At 48.9% G+C, this 13,700-nt stretch overlaps 1 protein-coding gene across 3 annotated transcripts in view; it reads left to right on the top strand.

Annotated features, from left to right (window-relative positions):
- Positions 1-13,138, top strand: part of NUAK1 (NUAK family kinase 1) — a 71,638-nt gene extending 58,500 nt beyond the window's left edge. For all 3 annotated transcript variants that reach the window (XM_026499756.4, XM_044384468.3, XM_057316135.1), the window contains 3 exons: positions 3,511-3,630; positions 5,595-5,727; positions 8,526-13,138. In XM_026499756.4, the coding sequence (XP_026355541.1) occupies positions 3,511-3,630; positions 5,595-5,727; positions 8,526-9,679 (1,407 nt within the window). In that variant the 3' untranslated portion in view covers positions 9,680-13,138. The remainder of the gene's footprint in view (positions 1-3,510; positions 3,631-5,594; positions 5,728-8,525) is intronic.
- The last annotated feature ends 562 nt before the right edge of the window (positions 13,139-13,700 follow it).

Consider the following 13,700-nt stretch of genomic DNA (forward strand, 5'->3'; position numbering starts at 1 on the left):
TACCCACCAGCAACCGGATACTTTCTTTTTCATCTGGTGAGCTCACAGTGATTATTCACAGAGATCTGAGGTTAACCCCCCTTTAGGTACCTCGTAGAAGCAGACCCATGGAACATTTATCCTTCCGTGTCTGGCTCGCTCCACTTAGCTTGGTGTCTCCATGGTGCACCCATGTTGTAGTGAGGCTAATAGTTTGGAAATGTGAATAATTACTTCCTTCTTTATCTTTTTTTTCTCTTTCTTTCTTTTTTTTTAAAAGATTTTATTTATATATTTGACAGAGAGAGAGAGCGAGCCAGTGAGAGAGGGAGCACAAGCAGGGGGAGTGGGAGAGGAAGAAGCAGGCTCCCAGCGGAGCAGGGAGCCCGATGGGGGGCTCAATCCCAGGACCCTGGGATCACGCCCTGAGCCAAAGGCAGATGCTTAACGACTAAGCTACCCAGGTGCCCCTACTTTATCTTTCTAACTCTGATTTTTATCCAGCAGTGCACACCTCTAGACGGCTTGGTAATAACAAAAACTCCAAAAATTAAGGACCTGGGTGTTGGCTTCTCAGATCCCTCTCCAGAGCCCAGGCTGCCTGGGGTATCAGCCCAGTGTGGGGACATGGTTTGGAGCCCATACAGGGCAGGGGGACAGTCCCATGACCAGCAAAAACGCAGAGTAGTTACCTTTCTCCAGAGGTTACCCATGTGTCAGCAAAGTAGGACTTTCATTCAGTTACTTTTGTTTCGTTATGCTTAAAATCACTGTTTCCCAAATTTCAGCGTTTTCAAATTTCCCAAATTTCTTTTCTTTCACTGTCTTCTTGGCTTTTGCCTTTTCCTCGAATCTCCTGCGCTCTTTTACTTAATCTTTTTATTTAGTTCCGTTCCCTTCTATAAAGTATATTTATTTGAGAAAGAAGTCTTAAAATAATTACCTGAAATGGAAAAGCCGGTGTTGTTTTGAGTATCGTGAGGTTGATAAAGCTACTATTAACGAATTTAACGGTGGGAAGCAAAGATTTTTCGAGGCCCGACTCTGTGCCAGTGAGTGTTCTAAGCGTTGTGCATACTTTTCATTGTTTAGTTCTCACTACAACACTGTGGAGGTCAGTGCTGTTCTTACCTCCACTTTACGGCTGAGAAATTGAGGCTGGGAGAAGTTTTATAACCAGTGACCATTTCCACTCTTCTAGTCGACAGACACTCCATCGGGCGTGAAACCTGAGAGCTGTAGCCCCGTTTAGGTGGTTCAAGGTTTGAGAACTCTGTGTGTGTGTGTGTGTGTGTGTGTGTGTTGATTAATTTTTCTTTTCCGTTGAGGTGCCAAGAACGCAGGCTAATCTACATTTCTATTAATCTTCTGTCAGCGGCAATGATAGTTTTACTGGGAAAGGCTGATAAACATCGGTCTGTGGGGATGGGAGTGGGCCCTAACATAAACACGCTTCTCAGGACGGCTGCAGAGAGAGCAAGGGCGCCCGGCCTGGGAGCACTCCGGTGTGAGTGTGTGCGTGCAGGCATTCGCACGCCGCGGTGCTGGGTACCCCTCCGGGGTGCGTGTATTTGGAAGCCTCGGACATCGCGGGGTGGGAAGGGGATCTCTCCCCCTGCCTCCCCCACTGCACTATGTCGGGGCCTCGCCTGGGCCGTGCTTGCCGAGGACAAAGCCCTGGGACGTGCTCCGGGGCTGCGGCCATTCCGTTCCTTTTCTGATGGACGGGGCACACTTCATAAGCTTCCAACCAACTTCCTGCAAGCAAATCAGAGGCCTTGATAAGAAAGTGGAATTCAGGGCAATTAAATGCAATCTGAGCCCGGAGAATGCGTTTTCTGAGGGCGGTTATACACCAGCTGCTTTCAATGGCATTCCATTCATTCATTCAGGGGCGACTTTTAGAAAATAGGCTTATTCTGGGGCTGCATTCAAAACAGAGCCTCACCATCGGGGCTGGGCTGCTCTCTGGGCATGGGAATCGGTCAGGCTATTTCTAAGCCTCCAGTGGAAATCCGCTTGGAGAATGGCAGGAGCCCGTGGTGACTCACCTCGGACGGCTGCAGTGGGCTTTGGAGGCTCGGCTTCACGCTGCCCACTCGTCAGCTCTCCTGAGAGGCCTCACCACATCTCCCTACACCCCACTTCCCCGATCTGCTTGAAGCATTGCAGCAAATTAGCCAGAACATGAAATCTGCCGTTTTAACCATGGTTAGCTGTACCATTCAGCGGCGTGAAGTATATTCACGGTATTGAGCACATGGGCTCAGATTAGAGAGGGGGAAGTGCTCAGAACAGTGCCTGATAATTGGAGGTTGTTCCTTACGAGGTGACCGAGTCTCTCCTTCTTCTTCTGTATATTCTATTACTTGTCTTGTGTTTTTCAAAGTATTTTGCCTATTCGAGTGACAGGTATTTCTTGGGTGGGGGCGGGTGCCAAGCAGTGGATGACACAAAGTTGGGGGACCGTGTGGAATATGCCACCTGCCTCAGGGGACTCAGAGTCTAATGGGCAAGGAGAATTTATTATTCGTATATATTTATATGTGGTACATGTGTGTATATGTACGTACATAACATTATACGTATAGATGTCATGTGTCTCCATGTGATTATATGTACTAATGCACACATGCGTGCACGCCCACGCTCACACAGGGAAGAGTGCTACCACAAAGGATAACGAATAAAAGGCTTCGAGAAACCGGGACAGAAGAGAGTGATTCCAAGGGGTGGCAGTACCAGAGAAGCAGGGCTAGGGGGAACATCGTATGGAATTTGAAGACTTAAAGGTTTACATTCATGGTCTTTTCTTGGTTGATTGATCGACTGATTGTTTTTTTCTCACACTAATCCTGTGATCCAGAACAGAAAAGGATCCTGGGTTCCCATTTTCTGGTGGTAAACTGAGGCTCAGAGTAGCTCAGGGATCTGTTCCATGTCACAGAGATGACTGGTGGCAGAGTTTGGGCTGAAAATCTAGGACTCTGGGGTCCGAGATTTCACCTGGGGTCACAATGTTGGCAAAACAGAGTTCTGGGTAGAGTGGGGGTGGATGAGAAGGGGGTGGTATCAGTGGCCCTGGTCGTGGTTTTCCAAAGTGTGACTTTTCCAAAGTCACTGTGGGTGTAATGTGATTTTAGGTGGGTTACGGAGGGACAATTCCCAGATAAAGAGTTGTGTACCGTCCCGTGCGTCGGAAACGTCAAGCCCATGATTCTGGGGATATTTCTCGGAGCGGGTCTAAACCGAAGCGAAGGTCAAGTCCATGCAGGGAGTGGTTTTGAGTAAGTAAGACAACGTGTAGTGTGCAGATACAGCAGAATCTGTCTTGGATGCCAAGGACTGCAGCTGGGGGGTCACTGGCCCGGCCCTGTGGGTGGACTGGTTCTTTTAAGAAGACCAAAGACTAGAGAAAAAATGGTGACCCAGCCGGCAGACCGACCCAGGTGCCCTAAGTGCTCAGAGGATCCAATGTAGGCACCCCCTGGAACGCTAACTGGCTTCTCTGCGTCTTGCTTCCCTTTGCAGATTGCTGACTTCGGGCTTTCCAACCTGTACCAGAAGGACAAGTTCTTGCAAACCTTTTGCGGGAGCCCACTCTACGCTTCTCCTGAGATCGTCAATGGGAGACCCTACCGCGGGCCGGAGGTGAGTAAGTTGTTGGGGTGTATAGGGGTGGGGGTGGGGGAGGATAGGGAGGAGGGAAGGCAGACACTGGATATAAGAAATACTTCAAACAAACAAAAAAGCAAGCAAGCGGAGAAAGCTTTTCCTTATATGATAATAAAAGCCACGATGTGGACACTTGGGAGAAGATTTGAACAATCTAGAAAATAAAGTTACCTGCAGTTTCCCCCACAAGAGATAACCACTTACTATTTTTGTGACTTTTCTTTTAGACTTTTTTTTCCAGTGTCGATCTCTGCATTTCAAAAAATAGTGGCAATCATTATATATACATGTATACATATGTATATATGGCCTTTTATTGACTTAAAATTATATTGTGCCTTTTTTGAATTTGTTATTACTAAAAATGTGGTTTCTGAGGACGATATAATGTTATTGTATGAATATACCATAATTTCATCACTTCCCTAGATTTAGACAGATTGTTTTCAGTTTTTCCCTGTTAGAACAAACCAAAAAAAACAAGGAAAAAAACCCTGACTCTGCAATGAATATCTTTTTGCATATATCTTTGACAGCATGTCTCCTTGATTAAGGAAATAGTTTTTTTAAAAAAGCTTTTTCATTTATTTGAGAGAGAGCATGAGTGTGGGGGCAGAGAGGGAAGGAGAGAGAGAATCCCAAGCAGACTCCACGCTGAGGGCAGAGTCCGACTCAGGACTTGATCCCACGACCCATGTGATCATGACCTGAGCCAAAACCAAGAGGCGGACACTCAACTGACAGAGCCACCCAGCCTCCACTAAGGAAATACAATTTGAGTCACACCTTCTAATGCAAGAGAAACGCATTTCTTTATAAGCCTAAAGCTCTCAGGGCCACCGTAAGAGATGTGTATGTGAAAATGCTATTTTGAAAATGGGTGATTGCGAGTGATTATTCTCTTTACAAGGATTCATCCACTCTTTATCCTTTAAATAGCAGCTGCTCAGTGAGTTGAAATGTTTCCCTCCAAATATTTATCTGTTGGAGAGTTTTTGAAGATAGGGCTGGAGGGTGAAGAGAAGGATGCCAAGGGCCTCTTACCAATTGCAGTGAGGAGAAGTTCTTTCTAAAATAAGAATGTAAGGGAGGAACATTGGATTCAATTTACAAAACTCTAGAAACCTGACACTGTCCATTTATCGTAGGCAATGAATGTTTCTTTGATCTTTGATGACCTCTCTCTGAGGTTCTAAGCTGACAGCCTGTGATCTGGCTAGCAAGCTTGCTTTATCTGGCCACATTAGTCTTTCTAAAAGAAAATGAACTAAACATTCAATAATTGGGAGATTTCACAGAAAAGTCTGGTTTCTGACTTCCCGAAAGGATTTGGCCGTGCTGGGCCTACGTTCCTATGTGGTAGCACTTAGCCAAGGGGAGGCTGCCTGATACGTCAGGTGATCCGCGCACTCCCACATTGTACCCCACATTCTCTCTTGCTTTGTTCATCTTGGTTGCATGCCTGGCTCTTGTAAGCATTTGAATTGGCAGCCCCCGATCCATTGGAAGAAGGTGCAGGAAGGCGCTGACACCTGGATTCGGAGTGAACAGCCCCGTGCCCCAGTGTGGCACCCATCCTGGAGGCAGAGAGGAGCTCTGGAGAAATCATTTAGCTTTCTTGGGCCTCAGTATTCCCATCTGTCAAATGGGGTTGAAAAGAATCCAGGCCTCCCTGTTTCATAACATCGTACTGAGGATCCAGGGAGATAATCTTTTAAGAAAGTCCTTATACAGTTTGGGACTCTTGGTCTCTGAGACGGCAGGTCAGGCTCTGCAGCAGCCCACGGCCACCCTGCATAGCAGTTGTCAGGCTGAGCTGGGAACCCATCTGCCAGGTGCTGAATTCTGTTCCTGGGGTCGTTGGGGGTGGCTGCTCACACGCTGTGATGCATCCCGGAACCTGCTTCTGAGCTCTTGTATGTCCTGTCTCTCTGCTCCAGGTGGACAGCTGGGCCCTGGGCGTGTTGCTTTACACTCTCGTTTATGGAACGATGCCCTTCGATGGTTTCGATCACAAAAACCTCATTCGGCAGATCAGCAGCGGAGAGTACCGGGAGCCCACGCAGCCGTCAGGTGTGTGCCCTCAGAGGGTCAGAGGCTAAGCGGGAGTGGTTGGCTTACCTGCTGTAGCTCACACTTTCTTGCTTCTGTTTTAACATCTGTAAGGAGTCGCCTGCGTTTCCTCTTCTTTTTCTCTCCAGGTTTTTGCCTTCTGGCAAAGCTGGTTTGCTAGGCTGCTTTGCCCACACCTTCCCGAATGGACTTTCTTGAACAAATGTCCTCTACACCAGGCAAGCTAGGAGTCCTGTGTGCTTGCTGTGTGAACCTGGGCGAGACCCTTACCATGTGGATTCAGTTTCTCCACTATAAATTAACATTTTGGAAGAGATATCCCATGAAGTCCTTTCTAGTCCTGTGGTCATATAAACCACTTTCACTAGACTCAGGGCCACAAGGGTGGCAACTGCTCTTTTTCACCACTGTGCCTCCAGCCAGGGGCACCGCCCATGGGCCCTGTTGCATTATTTATTGCTAGAACAACTCTATTCCCCCCTCCCCCACCGCCCTGAACCAATTTGGTGGTTGAAACAACAACTAGGTACCATATGTCTCCATTCCCTGGGTTGGCTAGAGTTCTTCTGGCCTTGCGTGGGCTTCTCCTCCAGTGGCCTTCAGATGGCAGCTGGGCTGGGTCTGCCTGGGGGACAGCTGCTCAGGGCTCGTTCACGTGGGCTCCCTCTCCATGAGGTGCCTCTCCAGGGCCCCTCTTTCTAGGAGGAATCCTGGACTTCTTCCGTGGAAGCTCAGGGCTCTCAGGTGGAGGAAGAAGAAGCTTCCAGGCCTTCTGTGCTGGGCAGGCAGATCATGTCACTTCTGCCACGCTTTATGGGTCAAAGCAACCAAGATCATAATAAGCTCCATTTCTTGCTAGGAGAGTGTGATGTGTGGATGGAAAGTGTGTGTCCAGGTGGCCATCTTTGGAAAGTTGTTAACACAGACCTTCGTGTATAGGCCCGCTGCCCACGCGCACACGCACAGCTGATTTCCCATCCTTGGCGGTAGTTACATTCCACAGAGTTGCTGTGAGCACGGGGAGAGTGAATACTGAGGCAGCCCTGCTCCTAGGGCAAATATGGGGCTCGAGCTCTGGTCACAGTATTGGTGTCAACTGATCAATATATAACCTTGTTTTATGTATAGTTCTGTCCAGAGACACCTCATTTAAAATATCTTGTTGACTCATTCACGTCAGACTCACAGCCAGCAGCACTATGACTCATACTGAGCAAAGCCCACTGAACACACATTTCCTCCACAAGGCGCATCACGGGCTTCTCAGACTCTGGAACCGCAGTTAGCACTTCGGGCCATTTTACACAGTGAAATCACCAACGAGCAAGTGGTGATATGGAAGACATGGACGATACAGGCTGTGAAAAGTACACGTGTTTACAGTACGAGAGTGGAAATGAGGCAGGGCAGTGTCGCCTCCTTCGACCTTAGCTGGGAACATACGTACACGCTGGGGGTGACTCAACTTTTTTGCCATTTTGCGAATGGACACAAATGACAGGGAGAGTGCCCGGGTATTGATTTTGGGGCTATAAATACGTTTTAGTGAGCAGGAGAATTTATAATACAGAATCTGTGAATAATGAATACATATGCATATATATATATATATATTTACTTGTTTATTTCATTTCATTTCATTTCATTTCATTTCATTTCATTTCATTTCATTTTTTTCAATAGGCCAGCCTGGGTTTTTTTTGTTTTTTGTTTTTGTTTTGTTTTTTGGGTTTTTTTTGAGAATTTTCAGGTGACCCAACCTGTACCAACACAGCTCCTGGCACATTGCAGGAATTTACAAAATATTTACTGAATGACTGAAGGAACATCCTGTCACTTTTCGGGGGAGCAGCTCACCCCTGATCTCATTGCCTGACCCCTGCCAGCTACTCATTAGCCCACATAAGTGGCTGAGGGGGAGGCGGTGCCTCCCCAGGATATAATTCACCTCCCGTTGGTGGAGCACAGTTTGATCTTAAAAGTCAGTTTATAAGCTGTGAGAGTCAGTTGGTTCCTGTGGCCTCGTCAACATCCCTTAGGGGCTTTCCCCTAATTCTCTGGCAGCAGAAATTTGCACATGGAATGTCTCAGCCAGGCCGTAAGCAGACAGCAGATCTCGGTGGGTTCTGTGAGCTGACAGCTCGGTGGGCTACGGCTTGTGTCAGAGAGGGAGAGGAGGTGAGCTCACTGGGCATGGGTCTCAGGACCTGGTGAAGGCCTGGGGTCAGGCCAGCCTTGGGGATGGCCCCTTCACTTCCCACATGTGCCGTCCTCTCTCTTTCCCTCTTTGATAAGGAGCCTCTTTCTCACCATTTCAGCCTGAGATGTCCTTTTCATGCCGACACACTTTCCCGGTGACCTTGAGCACTGCGTGTTTTTACAAGCCCACCTTGGACGACTACAGAAAAGCCGGGGTCATCTCCCCCTGTTTTCCCTTTTGGTAAAATGATATCCACCGAAGGAATGGTGGGGCCCTGCTTGGGGTTGGGGCTGGAATCCAGTTGCCTGGCCTTCCCCATTTAATGAAGATCTGAGCTGATGGAGAGCTCAGTAGTTCTAGGACATCCCTTTGCTTCTATGGAAAAACATGCCAGGGTGTGACGGTGCACTGGGCTGTGGTTCTGTGTCCCGATGATGCTTTCCCGTGTACTGTCTGGAAGACTTCGGCTCCTGCTCCCTGGTGTGGCAGGACCGGGTCTCCTGCCGGAGTGAGCACGTCCCCTTACCCCTGCAGCGTCAGCCCCGTCAAGGCCAAAGGCTTCCATGTGATGCATCCTTCTTTTTCTCTTGTGCCACAGATGCCCGAGGACTCATTCGGTGGATGCTGATGGTGAACCCCGATCGCCGGGCCACCATCGAGGACATCGCCAACCACTGGTGGGTGAACTGGGGCTACAAGAGCAGCGTCTGTGACTGCGACGCGCTCCACAACTCCGAGTCGCCGCTCTTGGCTCGCATCATCGACTGGCACCACCGCTCCACGGGGCTGCAGGCTGAGGCTGAAGCCAAAATCAAGGGCCTGGCCAAGCCCGGGGCCTCCGAGGTCATGCTGGAGCGGCAGCGGTCCCTGAAAAAGTCCAAGAAAGAGAACGATTTTGCGCAGTCCGGCCAGGACTCGGTACCCGAGAGCCCATCCAAGCTGAGTTCCAAGAGGCCCAAAGGGATCTTGAAGAAGCGGAGCAACAGCGAACATCGCTCCCACAGCACCGGCTTCATCGAAGGCGTCGTGAGCCCCGCCTTACCCGCTGCTTTCAAGGTGGAGCCCGACTTGTGCCGGACCGCCGTGCCGCTGCCGAGCTCCCCCGAGGCGGAGGCGCCAGGCAAGCTCAGCCCCAAGCAGTCGGCCACGATGCCCAAGAAGGGCATCTTGAAGAAGACGCAGCAGAGAGAGTCGGGTTACTACTCGTCCCCGGAGCGCAGCGAGTCTTCGGAGCTGTTGGACAGTAACGACGGGCTGGGCAGCGGCCTCCCTTCCCCCAGCCCCCCGGACCCCGCCAGGGGGACGTCCCATGGCCTCTCCTGCCGCAGGAAGGGCATCTTGAAACACAGCAGCAAGTACTCCGCGGGGACCACGGACCCGGCCCTCGTCAGCCCTGAAACGCCCACACTGGAATCCTTGCTGGAGCCCGGCGTCCCCGCCGAGGGCCTGTCCCGGAGCTACAGCCGGCCCTCCAGCGTCATCAGTGATGACAGCGTCCTGTCCAGCGACTCCTTCGACTTGCTGGATTTGCAGGAGAACCGCCCTGCCCGCCAGCGCATCCGCAGCTGTGTCTCTGCTGAAAACTTCCTCCAGATCCAGGACTTTGAGGGGCTCCAGAACCGGCCCCGACCCCAGTACCTGAAGCGGTACCGGAACCGGCTGGGAGACAGCAGCTTCTCCCTCCTCATGGACATGGACGATGTGACTCAGGTCTACAAGAAAGCGCTGGAGATCTGCAACAAGCTGAACTAGCTCCCCAGGGTGCGGGGCTGGCTTGGGGGTGGGTGCGGGGGAGCGTGGGAGCAATGACTTGTGCTAGGGAGCTGATTACCTCTTTGCTGGCTGTGACAATAGACTGAAAAAGGATTGGTGCCATCTTGGTTGGCCCAGTCTGCAGCCTTGAGCCAGCACCTAAAAGGGAGAAGTGGGCTCTCTGCCAGTCCTGCCAACTGCCAGTCAGAATTTGGGTCCTAATTGGCATTTACTTTGTGGCACCTCCTAGAGGACCAGCTGTCCAGGGGAGGTGGTGTTGGCCAGCACTAAGAGGGTGGGGAGGAAGCATATGGGAGAGGGAACATATCCCTAAAGTCGTCCAAAGGCTCCTGGAGGAGGGGCAAGAGAGACTGGGGCCATCTGCCTTGGGTGAGCTCAGACCTCGCTTCCTCCCTCTTCAGGTAGATTTCAGCCACCTGAACTTTGAATCGGTGATTGATTGGTAGTGGCTGCTGGGTGTGCTGGTGTGAGTAGCCTAGGCACATGGGAAGGAGTGCTGTGATTGAATAGCAATGACTGCCTTGGGACCGGGAAGGGGGGCAGTAGCACTCTTGCCACACGGTGGCCATCCTTGACTTGGCTAAACCCTGAAAGTGTTAGGTTGAGGCGTCCTATGGGATCTGTGCTTGTCTTTCATGCTACTAGTGTGGCCTATGTTAATTTGCTACTCTATCTGGAATGGAAGACAGGGCCTCGGGCAGAGGGAGAATGCCCTGAACACCGCTAAGGACTTAAGAGTCGGCCCGTGGTGGTTTTTGGGCTTCTTGCTCTCTCCCACTTCTTTCCTGATGTCTGCCTTGCTCTTCAGCACAATCCCCCGAGGATGGACAGGGAAAAGAATGGTGGTGTGAGAGGTCAAAACTCTGGTGTGTAACGGAGCTCAGGACCCTCTGTGGTCTTTGTGCAGATGAATGGAAATTGATCTACACTAGCAAGGGGGCAACTTGTCGATTTCTTTAACATCTCATTATTAACTGGAATGCTGCCTCTTGGGTTCTCACCTGCACGAATCGGATGCAATGCTGTCCACAGTCTCCAAAGGAGTAACTGGCTCGACCATTTACCATGTTTACTAATAGCAAACAGTTTCCCTATCCACCAAGTGTAGAATCCACAGAGGCGGGCGAGTTGGCTTCTAGGGAGTTAGTGTGTAGGTGGAATATTTGGACGAGGAAAAGAAAGCTAGGCATAAGGTGCTCTCCCCATATCTAGGGATTCTGTCGCGGGTTTGAAGTCCTAGGCTTTGGGGGAAAAGAAAGTTCCACCCATTCAAATGAATAAGGTGTTGAAAGAGCAGAGTGGGTTGGGAGGAAGCGTACAGAAGAGGGAACATTTCCCAAGAAGCCATCCAGATGGTTCTGGAGGAGGCAGGGAAGAGGTATAGCAGGACTCTTATCATAAAAAGTAATATAACTAGGTATTTAACTTCTAGACACCCAGATTACAGGTGATAAGATGTCCCACAATGGGACATCTTCAGATACTGGGTTTGGAATGGTCTCATTGGGGAATTTGGGAAGACTTCAGATCCTATTGGCCTGGGCAAATTGAAAGCCTTATTTCAAGATGGTGGACTTCTGCTGGCCACAAAGATATATAAGGAGGACTAGTCTTGGGGGGGGCATATTTTTGGGAAAACCAACAGACAGTAGTTCATAAGGAGATGGGAAAGAATTCACTGTAAGGCACTGAGAACATCCATTGGAGTGAAACTGCTCTTTTCCTAAGGAAATGGCTCCGTTTCTTCCCTTGCCACCAGCTCTGGGGTCGTGGCTTACGCATGCCTTCAGGTCGAGCTGAGTGGTGTGTTATGGAAGCTTCTCCGTTTTCTTTCATTCAATTGCACCTCCTTCCTGAGCTCCAATATAGGTTCAAAGGGAAAAAAAGTCTGTAGATAGCAAATTGTGTGTGTGGGAAGTGTGGGTGCATGGAGGGCATCTTGCAGCCTCCACGCTCCCCACTTCTTGTCTCATTTTATGAAATCTGTTCTGGACAGCCTGTATTGCCACACTGCTGGCCCCGCATGCGTGGCAGCTGCCCAAGTTGGTAGCTGTCAGTATGCCTACGGTATAACACCTACCTACTGGGTGATGTGTGTTTTCCTTTTGCCAAGTGATTGTGTCTGTTTAGTATTTTCCATCCTTCTAAAATGACACTATTAAGGAAAATCATTCTACGTCTCCCCTTCTCCCCAAAAAACCCCACACATGCATGTTCTCTTTTGTCCATCAACCCAGACAGTGGATTGTGGCAAAGACAGTCCTCCACTCCGAGGCAGAGGTTCTGAGTTGAGTCCTGGGTGTGCTGCTAACTAGCGGGTGACCTGAGGCACCTGCAGTGTTTGGGGGCTAAGTTTTTCCTTTAACGAGGGCTGGAGGGGTGGATTAGCCCGTGTCTCAGGCCCTGCCTGCTTCTGACATCCTGCTAACATCCTCTGATTCTACATGCCATGTTGACTCTGTCCTTTCAAGGAAAAACCTGGAATAGAGAGAAAAGCCCTGACACGCAGCTCCCTGCTTCCTGATTAAGTCCTATCATCCATACCAGCCAATCCCCAACCAAGGAAGTCACGCTTGATTCATTTCCATGGAATTACAAGTGAAAGACACTTTTATGACCTGATGGACCAAGCAGGAGTTTCCATGTCAGCTCTCCTGGTCCTTTCCTGGCCTCTGCGGGCCTTTACATGTCTTAGTTTACACGTCTGCCAAAGGAGTAGAATTATACTTCTTTTTACAGGTAAATTTTAAGGCATGATCAGTTTTCAGGAAGTGCTTCAAGACAGACCCTAGGCGAAATGAAAATGCTAAGTGCTCCCTGACTTTCCATCCCTGTTATAAGGTGCTGCTTCTTCAGATGATGGGGAGCACTTTTCAGGGGGAAATTCAGGGGAGTGTCGCCCCAGCCTGCTGTCTTGAGTACAAATGTGAATGATCAACTGACTGCTTATTGCCAAACTGGAAACATTCTGTAGGGATTTACTGGCATGGTATCATTCCTAGAAGAAAAAAAAAAAAAAAAAAAAGCGAGAGAGAAACTTGACTGCACATTTTTTTTTTTTTAAATCCGTGTTGTGACTTTTATTTAATTTCTATTTTTTTTTTTGTTTTGGTAATAAAAAGTTGACTTTTTTATTTGAATTTGTCTTTTTTTAATTTATTGGTCTGAAAGGCATTTCAAAGGTATTATAATAATATATTGGTGTAATTTAATTGGTGCAACATGCTTTATGGCTCCAGTCAAAATTGGTTTTTGTTCATTTGATTGATTCGAGCCCAGAACAGCCTACAGGGGGGAAAAAGCTGGATAACTACCCAAAGTGTTTGTATTTTCATTGGAAACTGACTTTTGTTTTTCGTTTCAATTTTTTTTCGGTTTTGTTTTGTTTTTTTTGTTTCTGTTTTTATTTTTAAATTAAATAAATTGCAATGAACTGAACTAAACTGGGACCTTGTTTCTTTATTTGGTTGTTTTCCTCTTAGTTAATGAAGTAAGTGACAGAATGGGCATAAGTAGCAGAAACCCACCCAAGCTAGCTTAAGCACAAAGGGGGAATTTATTGGAAGTTTTTAGAAAAGGAAATGCAGCTAGCAGGGCAGCTGGAACGAGACCTGAAGAAGGAGGAGCCAAGAGAACTACAGGCCCTTTTTTCTGCTCCCCTTTCCACACCAACTTTCTTCTCCTCCTCCTTTTGTAGCCTAGCTTTCTCCCTGATTTTATGACCCACCTTGGTTTACCCCACAGCTTCCAAATTTACATATTCTCAGTTCTGGGTTACAGGGGAGAAGCCTGACTGGGTTCCTTCAAATTGGACTAGAGACAGCATCAAAGGATAACACCCAGTCATGCTCTCTTCTGGTTCAGCTTCCTCTGCCTGTCCCTTCTTCGGCAGCCCCCTCTGTTCCCAGGGCAGCCAGACTGCTAATGTGATTGCTCAGAATCCAAGATCAATGGGCCATTTTCCCAATGGGGAAGGCTACTGCTCTGCTTCTGATAAAAT

Source organism: Ursus arctos, unplaced genomic scaffold, assembly GCF_023065955.2.
Source record: "Ursus arctos isolate Adak ecotype North America unplaced genomic scaffold, UrsArc2.0 scaffold_21, whole genome shotgun sequence".
NCBI classification, from domain to species: domain Eukaryota; kingdom Metazoa; phylum Chordata; class Mammalia; order Carnivora; family Ursidae; genus Ursus; species Ursus arctos.